The following is a 13,849-nucleotide window of genomic DNA, read 5'->3' on the forward strand; positions in this document are numbered from 1 at the left end:
GGAGTATATGGTTGGAATGATCAAATATATAATGAAGGGCTTGTAGAGAATAGTTATTTTCAATACAACTATGGATGTAATTATAGAGATGCAATGTGACTTTTAAGATGTGGGGTCCTGGGTTCACATCCCACCAAGAATAACATGGAACAACCCTGCTGGCATCACTGCATGGCCTTCCATTCCCCACCTGCCTATTACATCAACTCACTCACCCTGTGCCATGCTGTGAGATCTGTCTGCTGCCGGCTCCATGCCAATGGCGCTATAACAATAAATAATAATAATAATAATAATAATGTACTCTATGGCCGCTTACTCTGTGTACACTTCCTGGCTGTGTGCATAGGGGGGCGGCGCCAGCAACTCCGGATTCTTATTGAGACTGTGTGCATCTCCCTAAGGTACTCCTGGCCAATAGCCTTGAGGCCTCTGATTCTTAAGGCATCCTCACACATTGGAGGATGCCTGAGCAAACTATTTCCCTTGCTACTGAGCTGCCACGTCATGTCTGTTTCCTGTCTCAGAGGGCTGCAATTAGCAGGCCTTCATCTGTGTTCTGTTTGTGTATCCGTGTCCGTTTCTGTCTGAACTCTGGTCTATGTCCGTTCCTGTTCCTCCTTTGTCATTAGTCATTTCCCACTCTGCTGTTTGTACCTCCGCCTTATCCTTCTGCTCTGTTCGCCACTGTCTGTGGTTCTGCTTCTCTCTGCTCAGTTCTGCCACAACCTGTGGTTCTGTGCCTCTCAGCTTTGCTCTCAGCTCTGCACTCTGTGGCTTTGCTCTCAGCTCTGCTCTCTGTAACTTTGCTCTGCACTCTGACCTTGCTCTGCAGCTCTGCTCAGCTCTCGCTCTGCGGGTCCGCCTTCTCCTCTGCTCTTAGCTCCGCCTTCTCCTTCTCTGCTCTTAGCTCCGCCTTCTCCTTCTCTGCTCTTAGCTCCGCCTTCTCCTCTGCTCTTAGCTCCGCCTTATCCTTTTCTGCTCCGCCTTCTCTGCTCTTGCTCCGCCTCCTGTGGTTCTGCTTTGCATCCACTCTTGCTCTACCTCTGCTCAGCAACTTGCCGTACAGGTCTCTACCTGTTTGTTTATATTTACCAGTCTGAACAGGTTCTTACCTGTTTCCATACACCCGCCTGTATACCAGTTCCTACCAGAGTATCAGCCTTGTCCGCCTGTCTGCCAGTGCCAGCCGTGCCCGCCTGTCTGCCAGAGTGCCAGCTGTGCCCGTCTGCCTGTCACAGCCGTGCCTGCCTGTGTCTTGTCCCCGGTGGGATCAGCATCCACAGTCCGACTCCACCCTGGAGTGGTACCTGGTAGCTTCCTATTGCACAAGTCTGACCTCACCATCAGAGGCTTCAGCGAACACCTAGGAAGCTACTTAGTTACGCCCCTTCCAGGGAAGTTTGGTCTGTGGTCCAGTGGGGCCACACCCCCAGACGCCCGCACCAACCAGTCTCCGCGCGAGTGTTACAACCAGTCGCGGCGCGAGTTTGTATGTTCTCCAAGTGTTTGTGTGGGTTTCCTCCAGATTCTCTGGTTTCCTCCCACACTCCAAAGACATACTGATAGTGAATCTAAATTGTGAACCCCAAGGGGGACAGTGATGATAATGTATGTAAAGCGCTGTGGAATGTGATGGCGCTATTTAAGGGAGTAATGTAAGTAAATATAAGGCTGATACCATAATCACTGTTGACTTGAATGGAGATTGTTCTTGTATTTACCATTTCTCTGGCCTCTAGGATTCCTATTAAGGGGAATGATGGGAGTCCCAATGCTTAAAGCCCCAATAATCAGGCATTTATGGAGTATGCAATATATATGCAACAAAATCTCTGTGATAAATGCTTTATACAACATTATGAATTTGATGGACAACACAGAAAGTAGGCTGTTTGAAAAAAAATGTTGACACTGGATGTGCCCTAAATTGATCTATAGCACTGGTACACTCACATAGCAATGGTCTTTTCTCTGTGACTCCCCAGCTACTGAAAAAGCATACCCAAATAGGCTGGGGGATGTAGTTTGGGTATTCTATAACTGCATATGCACTTTGTATAACATAAAAAATACAATCATAATGTAAAGCTTTAAAATATACATTCACATGCTACATTATTTATTACATTTCAATGACCTAAATTAGTAAATTACAAACAAGGGAAACATGAAATTTAGCAATTCTCAATTTCATATTTTTAGTTAACAGGTAAGGATCCCCCCATGCACCATAGATAACTGGAGGCCAAACACTAATTCGGCTGACAGCTATCTTTTCCAACTTCCACCATACAATGAATGCCTGTTTCGGGGAGAGTGTAGCGAGCCACTGCCAGTCATTGCTGGCAGCATCTTATCTCATAGAAGAATAAAAGGTTCTATGGGTTAAATTCTTGATGATGTTGGAGGAGAGTCTGAAGCCCCCATACACATTAGATGGTGGGTTGATCCCGATGAAATCAGCAGCTGTGACCTAATGTGTATGCTCCCTTGTTTGTAATGTAGATTAAGCCTGACCACACCGGTCTGTCAGTTATCTATTTGGTACGCAGTCCCTAGAATTTATTAAGACTCTTGTAGTATCCAGAGTGCCAGCCTTGTGGACATTATTCCTGCTCAGGTTCTGGGTCTTCTGTTGCCTCCTTTGTTTCATCTGAAATACAGCAGTGATACATACAGTTTAGTATGGGATGACCAATACGCAGAATATCAATATCAGATCAATGGGGGTCCTAATCCTGACATCGCCACCAAATAACTATTTAGGTTGGGACAGAATGGATATGGCACATATCGGTATGTATAGAAGATGGTACTAGAATTTTTCTTCTAGCATACTGAATATGAAAGAGTTTGAAGTGGTATTCACAGCTGTTATGATTAGGTAATTCAGTACCACAATGGACATAAAAGTCAGAGCACATACAGTGACCTGACAATAACCCAAAAACATAGAACGAGCTCTGAGACGTGGGAACTCTGCTGACCGCAATCCCTAATCCTCTCCAACCACACTAGAGGCAGCCGTGGATTGCGCCTAACGCTCCCTATGCAACTCGGCACAGCCTGAGAAACTAGCTAGCCTGAAGATAGAAAACAAGCCTACCTTGCCTCAGAGAAATACCCCAAAGGAAAAGGCAGCCCCCCACATATAATGACTGTGAGTTAAGATGAAAAGACAAACGTAGAGATGAAATAGATTTAGCAAAGTGAGGCCCGACTTTCTGAACAGAGCGAGGATAGGAAAGGTAACTTTGCGGTCAACACAAAACCCTACAAACAACCACGCAAAGGGGGCAAAAAGACCCTCCGTACCGGCTAACGGCACGGAGGTACACCCTCTGCGTCCCAGAGCTTCCAGCAAGCAAGAAAAACCAAATACGCAAGCTGGACAGGAAAAACAGCAAACAAAAATAACACAAGAGCAACTTAGCTATGCAGAGCAGCAGGCCACAGGAACGATCCAGGAGGAAGCAAGTCCAATACTAGAACATTGACTGGAGGCCAGGATCAAAGCACTAGGTGGAGTTAAATAGAGCAGCACCTAACGACTTCACCACATCACCTGAGGAAGGAAACTCAGAAGCCGCAGTACCACTCTCCTCCACCAACGGAAGCTCATAGAGAGAATCAGCCGAAGTACCACTTGTGACCACAGGAGGGAGCTCTGGCACAGAATTCACAACAGTACCCCCCCCTTGAGGAGGGGTCACCGAACCCTCACCAGAGCCCCCAGGACGACCAGGATGAGCCATATGAAAGGCACGAACAAGATCGGGAGCATGGACATCAGAGGCAAAAACCCAGGAATTATCTTCCTGAGCATAACCCTTCCACTTAACCAGATACTGGAGTTTCCGTCTTGAAACACGAGAATCCAAAATCTTCTCCACAATATATTCCAACTCCCCCTCCACCAAAACTGGGGCAGGAGGATCAACAGATGGAACCATAGGTGCCACGTATCTCCGCAACAATGACCTATGGAATACGTTATGGATGGAAAAAGAATCTGGAAGGGTCAAACGAAAAGACACAGGATTAAGAACCTCAGAAATCCTATACGGACCAATGAAACGAGGTTTAAACTTAGGAGAGGAAACCTTCATAGGAATATGACGAGAAGACAACCAAACCAAATCCCCAACACGAAGTCGGGGACCCACACAGCGTCTGCGATTAGCAAAACGTTGAGCCTTCTCCTGGGACAAGGTCAAATTGTCCACTACATGAGTCCAAATCTGCTGCAACCTGTCCACCACAGTATCCACACCAGGACAGTCCGAAGACTCAACCTGCCCTGAAGAGAAACGAGGATGGAAACCAGAATTGCAGAAAAACGGCGAAACCAAGGTAGCCGGGCTGGCCCGATTATTAAGGGCGAACTCAGCCAAAGGCCATTTGTCTGAGGATGGAAAGCCGAGGAAAAAGACAAATCAATGCCCATCCTAGCACAAAAGGCTCGCCAAAACCTCGAAACAAACTGGGAACCTCTGTCAGAAACGATATTCTCTGGAATGCCATGTAAACGAACCACATGCTGTAAGAACAATGGCACCAAATCAGAGGAGGAAGGTAATTTAGACAAGGGTACCAAATGGACCATCTTATAGAAGCGATCACAAACCACCCAAATGACTGACATCTTTTGAGAGACGGGAAGATCTGAAATAAAATCCATAGAGATATGGATATGGCAAGGGCAAAAGCAACCCACTGGCACGAGAACAGCAGGGCTTAGCCCGAGCACAAATCCCACAGGACTGCACAAAAGAACGCACATCCCGCGACAGAGATGGCCACCAAAAGGATCTAGCCACTAACTCTCTGGTACCAAAGATTCCAGGATGACCAGCCAACACCGAACAATGAACCTCAGAGATAACTTTATTCGTCCACCTATCAGGGACAAACAGTTTCTCCGCTGGGCAACGATCAGGTTTATTAGCCTGAAATTTTTGCAGCACCCGCCGCAAATCAGGGGAGATGGCAGACACAATTACTCCCTCTTTGAGAATACCCGCCGGCTCAGATAAACCCGGAGAGTCGGGCACAAAACTCCTAGACAGGGCATCCGCCTTAACATTTTTAGAGCCCGGAAGGTACGAAACCACAAAGTCAAAACGGGCAAAAAACAGCGACCAACGAGCCTGTCTAGGATTCAACCACTTGGCAGACTCGAGGTAAGTCAAGTTCTTATGATCAGTCAAGACCACCACGCGATGCTTAGCTCCTTCAAGCCAATGACGCCACTCCTCGAATGCCCACTTCATGGCCAGCAACTCTCGATTGCCAACATCATAATTTCGCTCAGCAGGCGAAAACTTCCTGGAAAAGAAGGCGCATGGTTTCATCACCGAGCAATCAGAACTTCTCTGCAACAAAACAGCCCCCGCTCCAATCTCAGAAGCATCAACCTCGACCTGGAATGGAAGCGAAACATCTGGTTGACACAACACAGGGGCAGAAGAAAAACGACGCTTCAACTCTTGAAAAGCTTCCACAGCAGCAGAAGACCAATTGACCACATCAGCACCCTTCTTGGTCAAATCGGTCAATGGTTTAGCAATACTAGAAAAATTGCAGATGAAGCGATGATAAAAATTAGCAAAGCCCAGGAACTTTTGCAGACTTTTCAGAGATGTCGGCTGAGTCCAATCATGGATGGCCTGGACCTTAACAGGGTCCATCTCGACAGTAGAAGGGGAAAAAATGAACCCCAAAAATGAAACCTTCTGAACACCAAAGAGACACTTTGATCCCTTCACAAACAAAGAATTAGCACGCAGGACCTGAAACACCGTTCTGACCTGCTTCACATGAGACTCCCAATCATCCGAGAAGACCAAAATATCATCCAAGTATACAATCAGGAATTTATCCAGGTACTCTCGGAAGATGTCATGCATAAAGGACTGAAACACTGATGGAGCATTGACAAGTCCGAATGGCATTACTAGGTACTCAAAATGGCCCTCGGGCGTATTAAATGCAGTTTTCCATTCATCGCCTCGCTTAATACGCACAAGATTATACGCACCACGAAGATCTATCTTGGTGAACCAACTAGCCCCCTTAATCCGAGCAAATAAATCGGATAACAGCGGCAAGGGGTACTGAAATTTAACCGTGATCCTATTTAGAAGGCGGTAATCTATACAAGGTCTCAGCGAACCATCCTTCTTGGCCACAAAAAAGAAACCCGCTCCCAATGGCGACGATGACGGGCGAATATGCCCCTTCTCCAAGGACTCCTTCACGTAACTCCGCATAGCGGCGTGCTCAGGCACAGATAAATTAAACAGTCGACCTTTTGGGAATTTACTACCAGGAATCAAATTGATAGCACAATCACAATCCCTATGCGGAGGTAGGGTATCGGACTTGGGCTCATCAAATACATCCTGGTAATCAGACAAGAACTCTGGAACCTCAGAAGGGGTGGATGACGAAATAGACAGAAATGGGACATCACCATGTACCCCCTGACAACCCCAGCTGGATACAGACATGGATTTCTAATCTAATACTGGATTATGGACTTGTAGCCATGGCAACCCCAACACGACCACATCATGCAGATTATGCAACACCAGAAAGCGAATAACCTCCTGATGTGCAGGAGCCATGCACATGGTCAGCTGGGTCCAGTACTGAGGCTTATTCTTGGCCAAAGGCGTAGCATCAATTCCTCTCAATGGAATAGGACACTGCAAGGGCTCCAAGAAAAACCCACAACCCCTAGCATACTCCAAGTCCATCAAATTCAGGGCAGCGCCTGAATCCACAAATGCCATGACAGAATAAGATGACAAAGAGCAGATCAAGGTAACGGACAAAAGAAATTTTGACTGTACCGTACCAATGGTGGCAGACCTAGCGAACCGCTTAGTGCGCTTAGGACAATCAGAGATGGCATGAGTGGAATCACCACAGTAGAAACACAGCCCATTCTGACGTCTGTGTTCTTGCCGTTCAACTCTAGTCAAAGTCCTATCGCACTGCATAGGCTCAGGTTTATGCTCAGATAATACCGCCAAATGGTGCACAGATTTACGCTCACGCAAGCGTCGACCGATCTGAATGGCCAAAGACATAGACTCATTCAGACCAGCAGGCATAGGAAATCCCACCATGACATCCTTAAGGGCTTCAGAGAGACCCTTTCTGAAAATCGCTGCGAGCGCACCTTCATTCCATTGAGTGAGTACGGACCACTTTCTAAATTTCTGACAGTATACCTCTATCTCATCCTGACCCTGACACAGAGCCAGCAAATTTTTCTCTGCCTGATCCACCGAATTAGGTTCATCGTACAGCAATCCGAGCGCCAGGAAAAACGCATCAATATTACATAATGCAGGATCTCCTGGCGCAAGAGAAAATGACCAGTCCTGAGGGTCGCCACGTAAAAAAGAAATAATGATCCTAACTTGTTGTACTGGGTCACCAGAGGAGCGAGGTTTCAAAGCCAGGAATAGTTTACAATTATTTTTGAAACTCAGAAATTTAGTTCTATCTCCAAAAAACAAATCAGGAATAGGAATTCTTGGTTCTAACATAGAATTCTGAACCACAAAGTCTTGAATATTTTGTACTCTTGCCGTGAGCTGATCCACACATGAAGACAGACCTTTAATGTCCATCGCTACACCTGTGTCCTGAACCACCCAATTATCTAGGGGAAAAAAAGGCAAAACACAGTGCAGAGAAAAAAAAATGGTCTCAGAACTTCTTTTTTCACTCTATTGAGAATCATTAGTACTTTGGGCCTCCAGTATTGTTATGATTAGGTAATTCAGTGCCACAATGGACATAAAAGTCAGAGCTGTAATCCAATAGATAACCACTTGTATGCAAAATAAATGTCATGCACTACTAGACATAAATCATCCCAAAAAAACGTGCAATACAAAGACTTATAAAAATAATTGATTTTATTATATAAATAATACAAAGTATAGAAAAATAATAACATACACAAATAAAGCTGATAAAATAAGAGCACACTATAATGGTATGATGAGACACCTCAAAAAACTAGAGCCTATATGGCACAAAGGATGCACAAAAAGTAATGATAAATACCCAGATACAAAATATATTATATAATACAAGTACTAAAATAGAAAAATTGTGTAACAAGTAACTAAATACCACTGTGTATAATAATAAAAATAAGAAAAAATATATAATATATATATTGCACTACCCAACTATGATATGTGTAAAAAGTACTAGAAAGTCAAGTGCAAAAAATAAGATATAATATAAAAAATAATATAAGATATGCAGAAAAAAACTTGCATATAGTAAAAATATATGTGCCAATAAAAAGTGCAACAGTACTAATATAATACTAAACCTGGGTCCCTAATTTGTGCAAATACATGCAAATATAATATACCGTACTAAGTACCACTAATGAAATGCAAGTATGTTGAAAGGTAACACTAGGTATTTATATTGCACAATGCCACACTGCAGATCCCTGCATATAGTATAAAGTATGCCAATATAAAGTGAAACAGTGCCAATTAAATAAATCAACCTAGGTACCTAATAAAAGTAATACCAGACGTTATAGAAGGTGCAAAAAGTCGTAGTTACTCACCGATAACGGTGTTTCTCGGAGCCCATGACAGCACTACGGAGAGAGGGGATCCGCCCTTCAGGGACAGGAGACATACAGATAAAAGAGCGGTACCTCTCCCTCGCATCAGTTGGTTTACAGAGCATCGGAGGATCTCCAGGTTAGTTTACAACAGAGAAAAAATCATATTACAACATTTCTTAAAAGAGGAACCCCGTGCCTATACTCAAACTATATACAGTATATAAATTATATGTAATTAAAGGTGCTCACCGCACACGTGATGGGAGGGAATAAGCGAGTGCTGTCATGGGCTCCGAGAAACACCGTTATCGGTGAGTAACTACGACTTTCTCGGTCTCCCATGACAGCACTACGGAGAGAATTGCAGAGACTAAGCTTAGGGAGGGACCACCGCCTCGAGAACCCTTCGTCCGAAGGTTAAGTCAGACACAGAGGCTGGATTTAATCTATAGTGTCTAAAAAAGGTCGATGGTGATGACCAGGTGGCCGCTTTACAGATTTGCTCTATTGATACCTCTGACCTCTCAGCCCATGAGGTAGCTACTGCTCTTGTGGAATGTGCTCTTATTCCATCTGGGATCTCATTCCCCGAGGATGAATATGCCAAGACTATCGCCTCCTTTATCCACCTCGCCAAAGTACCCTTGGATGCCCGAAATCCTTTTCTGGGACCCTGGAAACAGACAAACAGAGAGCCTTCCTTCCTATACTCTCTGGTGGAATCTAAGTATTGGATTAGGCACCTTCTGACGTCTAGATTATGGAAGTTCTGCTCTTTCTCATTTTTTGGGTTTGGACAAAAGGATGGCAGGGAGACATCTTGTGACCTATGGAACTTTGATGCCACTTTTGGCAAATAGGCCGGGTCAGGTCTAAGAGTGACTCTATCATCTAATATCTTAGTGAAGGGTGGATTAGAGGATAAGGCTTGAATGTCACTTATTCTGCGTGCGGATGTTAACGCTACCAAGAGAATGGTTTTAAGTGATAGAGTTTTTATGGGAATCGTCTCTATGGGTTCGAATGGAGGACCCGTTAACGCCGAAAGGACTAAATTTAAGTCCCATGAGGGCACTTTCTGGGCGAGTAATGGCTTTGATCTTATCACCGCCTTAACAAATCTAATTATCCATGGGTTGGCCGCAATATTATGGTTGTAGAGTGCTCCTAGAGCTGCTATTTGTAGTTTAAGAGTACTAACCGACAACCCCTGTTCCAGACCTTTTTGTAGGAACTCCAATATTTTAGTAATTGAAGGCCCATTTTGGACTTTTACTTTGGAGACGGACAGAAATTTTTTCCATGTTTTTCCATATATTCTAGTAGTGATGGGTTTTCTACTTTTTAACAACGTGGAGACTAAGTTATCTGAGAAACCCCTTTCTTTTAATAGTCCCCGTTCAAAAACCAGGCTGTCAAATGTAAGTTCGATTCCTGTGGGTGGAAGATCGGCCCTTGATGTAGAAGGTCTGGAATATTCGGCAGGACCCATGGGTCCGAGATCGAAAGCATCCTCAGCCAGGAGAACCATGTCCTTTTTGGCCAGAACGGGGCTATGAGAATCATTTTCGCTTTGTCCTCTCTGACTTTCCGAATGACTGCCGGGATCAAAATAGTTGGAGGAAAGGCATAAGTTAATTTTTGAGTCCACGGAATCATAAAGGCATCTAGAGCCTGTGGATTCCCTACCGGGTTCAGAGAGCAGAATTTGTTCACCTTTTTGTTTTTGTGATTGGCGAATAGATCTATTGTCGGTGCTCCCCACATTTTTGTGATCTGATCGTAGATGGATTGGTTTAGGGACCACTCGCCTTGTTTTAACAGTGATCGACTCAGGTAATCTGCTCTCTCGTTGTTTGAACCCTGAATGTGTAGCGCAGAGAGGGATAATAGATTTTCTTCCGCAAGGTTGAAAATTTTGGCCGAAGAACTCATGAGTGCCTGAGACCTTGTTCCTCCCTGGTGGTTTATATACGCTACAGTCACTTTGTTGTCCGAAAAGATTCGGACGTGATGTCCCTGAATATGGGTCAGAAAAGAAAGAAGAGCCTGAAGCACTGCCCAAAGTTCTTTTTGGTTTGAGGATGCTGATAGCTCCTGGACTGACCAGGTTCCCTGAGCCACTCTGTCTCCCATGTGAGCCCCCCACCCTGTGGGACTCGCATCGGTTGTTATCACCCGGGATATTTGTGTCACCCAAGGAACTCCCTTTGATAAGTTTTGGGTCTCCCCCCACCAACGAAGGGAATGAATAACTGAGGAATTCAGGGTGATTCGACCTTCCAAGTTGTCCTTTAGTATTGACTGCCATTCGAGTACGTGCCACTGAAGTTCTCTTGTGTGGAACTGTGCGAAGGGTATCGCTGGTAGGCATGAGGACAGAGAGCCTAGTAGCGACATTGCTCTCCTTAGAGTCATGGAAGGATGGTGAAAAGTTCGCGTTATCATGGCTAATATGTTGTCTTTTTTTGGGGTTTGGAAGTCGACATTCTTGGACTCGGGAGTCTAATGTCAGACCTAGGAACTCCTGTGCCTGACAGGGTTCCAACTTTGATTTTTTTAAGTTTATGAGCCACCCCAAGTCCGTCAAAATAGTCATCACCCGGTCCCTCTGTTCTTTGCAACTTTGGGCCGAGTTGCTTACGATGAGAAAATCGTCTAGGTAAGGGACTATTAATATATTTTGTTCCCTTATGTGGGCCATCATTTCCGCTATTACCTTCGTGAATATTCGAGGGGCTATAGAGATTCCGAACGGAAGAGCTCTGTACTGAAAAAATCTTAATTGTCCTTTTATGGGAACTGCCAATCTCAGGAATTTTTGAGACTGATTGTGGATGGGCACATGATAATATGCATCGGTTAGGTCTATCACGACCATGTAGCAATTTGGAAACAGGATTTTTATGGTGGACTTTATTGTTTCCATTTTGAATTTGTAATTTTTTACGTATTTGTTCAGGTTTTTTAGCTTTATAATGGTCCGAAAGGACCCGTCGGGTTTTGGTACTAAAAAAAGAGGGGAGAAAAACCCTTCTCCTACTTCCTGAGGAGGGATTTCTTGAATTACAGATTTTTGCAGTAGGGAAATGATTTCTTTCTCTAAAGCTGCTTGTTCTGCCACTGAAGATCTTATTTTTGTTTCTATGTACTTCCGGGGAGGAAAAGAAATAAAATCTATTTTTAGACCGTACTGTATGATGTTTAGAATCCAGGTGTTGTTGGATATTTTCTCCGAGGCGGGAAGGAAAGATGTGAGTCTTCCCCCTACCGTAGGCACAATGTCATTTGGCGGGTTTTTTGTCACGAGAGGTGTTGCCAAAGAGGTAACCTCTATCCCTTCTCCTGCCTTCTTCCCATTTATTTTGCTCCCTGGGTGGTCTGCGGCGGAAAAATCTCCGATTCCGAAAGGACTGCCTGAATGGGGCTGGGCCCAAATTTGGAAACCCTTTCTTTTTGTCTCCTGCTTTTTGGAGAATGTCATCCAGGGTCTCTCCAAACAGAAAATTTCCTTCACACGGAATAGAACATAGCTTCAGCTTTGTCTGGAGATCCCCAGGCCAGCTTTTGAGCCATAAGGTTCTTCTGGCTGCGTTGGAGAGAGCAGCAGCCTTAGATGTTAACCGTACGGAGTCTGCCGAGGAGTCCGCCAGGAATGCTGCTGCTGCTCTGATTGCAGGGATAGAATCTAGTAATTTATTCCTGGGTAGCCCGTCTCTAATTTGACTCTCTAATTGATCGATCCATACCATCAGAGATCTGGAGGTGCAGGTAGCCGCAACAGTAGGCCTCAAGCTACCCCCAGCCGATTCCCATGCCCCTTTAAGAAATGTGTCTGTTTTTTTATCTAAAGGGTCTCTGAGGGTACCCATGTCCTCGAATGGGAGCGCAAATTTTTTCGAGGCTTTTGCCACCGCTACATCCAACTTTGGTGCCTTATCCCAGGAAGTGGATGCGTCATCATCGAAGGGATACTTTCTTTTAAGCGAGGGCACTGAAGAGTTTCTCCTATCAGGTTTTTCCCATTCTTTTTTAATTAGGGATTGGACATTGGGATTTAAAGGGAAGGTTTTCCGTTTTTTTTGTCCCAAGCCACCAAACATAACGTCTTGGGCTGTTTTGTCAGGTTTAGGCTCCTCCACCCCCATAGTAGCCCTAACAGCTCTCACTAAGGCATCCACTTCCTCGAGGGGAAAACAATGTCGGCCTGAATCTTCCTCGGAGGAGGATAGGGAGGAGTCAGAATCGTCCGAATCTGCGTCATCAGATGAGGATCGGACAGAGTGGGATTGTACTGTTTCCTTTACTTTATCTTGTCCTTTTTTGGAGGAAGATACAGCATTCTGAACCTCAGATCTAATAATATTTTTTAGCTCTGATGCAAAGTCGGGAGTCTCCTCACATAGCACACGCTGGATACAGGATTTACAAAGCTTTTTGTCCCAGGCTACTGGTAAAGCTTTGTCACAGATGGGGCAGGATTTGTTTTTCCTTTTCTCCAGCTTCTTCTTTCCCTATTAAGGGAGAAGAGGGAGCCCTGTTATAATACATTCACGAAGATAAACTCACCATTCGGACGTGCAGGCAGGTACCGGTTCTGGAGGGGGCCCTGGGTCTGGAATGGAAGGTTCCCGAGGAGGTGAACTAGTCTTCGCAGCAGACCTGCTGCGCTGTGTAGAACGGCTGCTAGACCCACTCCTGGCGCTCTTAGGGTCTGTCTTCTTGTGGTGCTGCTGCCTAGGCTGCAGCTCCTGTGGATCGCTGTCCTCCATGATTTACAGGGAGATGGTGCGACAACTGTGTGTGCACCATCTCCCTATTTGTATTTGGCGCCACCTCCGGCGTTCCCCCGCACTTCCGGTCCTGCGTCACGTCCAGGGAGAAAAGAAGCTACCGCGCAGGCGCGCGGCGATGACCCGGACGTCCAGCCGCATTTCCGGAGCGGCGGCCATCTTAGTACACCCGGAGCGTGCGCTTACCGGCACAGGAGCTCCGGGTGATCCAGCGCCCCTTCATCCCTCGGAATCGGCGGCGTTCTCCCTCCGCTCACCCTGGAGAACCCCTCGGTTCCAGCGGTGGCGGCTTCGGGAGCCGGACAAGCCGCGGCAGGAGCCTCCTCGCTGCCGGTACTCGACCGCCCGGTCCCGGTCCATCGGTCTTCATACAGGTACCACCGGAAAGAGGTTCCCTGTTCAGGGACAGGAAACCAACTGATGCGAGGGAGAGGTA

The 13,849-nt window shown here is 45.6% G+C and overlaps 1 protein-coding gene across 1 annotated transcript in view; it reads right to left on the reverse strand.

Moving 5' to 3' along the window:
- Positions 1-1,832: 1,832 nt before the first annotated feature.
- Positions 1,833-13,849, reverse strand: part of LOC138670761 (protein LBH-like) — an 86,707-nt gene continuing 74,690 nt past the window's right edge. Inside the window, exon 5 of the mRNA XM_069758387.1 lies at positions 1,833-2,656. Within this exon, the coding sequence (XP_069614488.1) occupies positions 2,610-2,656 (47 nt within the window). The 3' untranslated portion in view covers positions 1,833-2,609. The remainder of the gene's footprint in view (positions 2,657-13,849) is intronic.

The sequence above is a fragment of the Ranitomeya imitator genome, chromosome 3 (genome assembly GCF_032444005.1).
Source record: "Ranitomeya imitator isolate aRanImi1 chromosome 3, aRanImi1.pri, whole genome shotgun sequence".
NCBI lineage: Eukaryota > Metazoa > Chordata > Amphibia > Anura > Dendrobatidae > Ranitomeya > Ranitomeya imitator.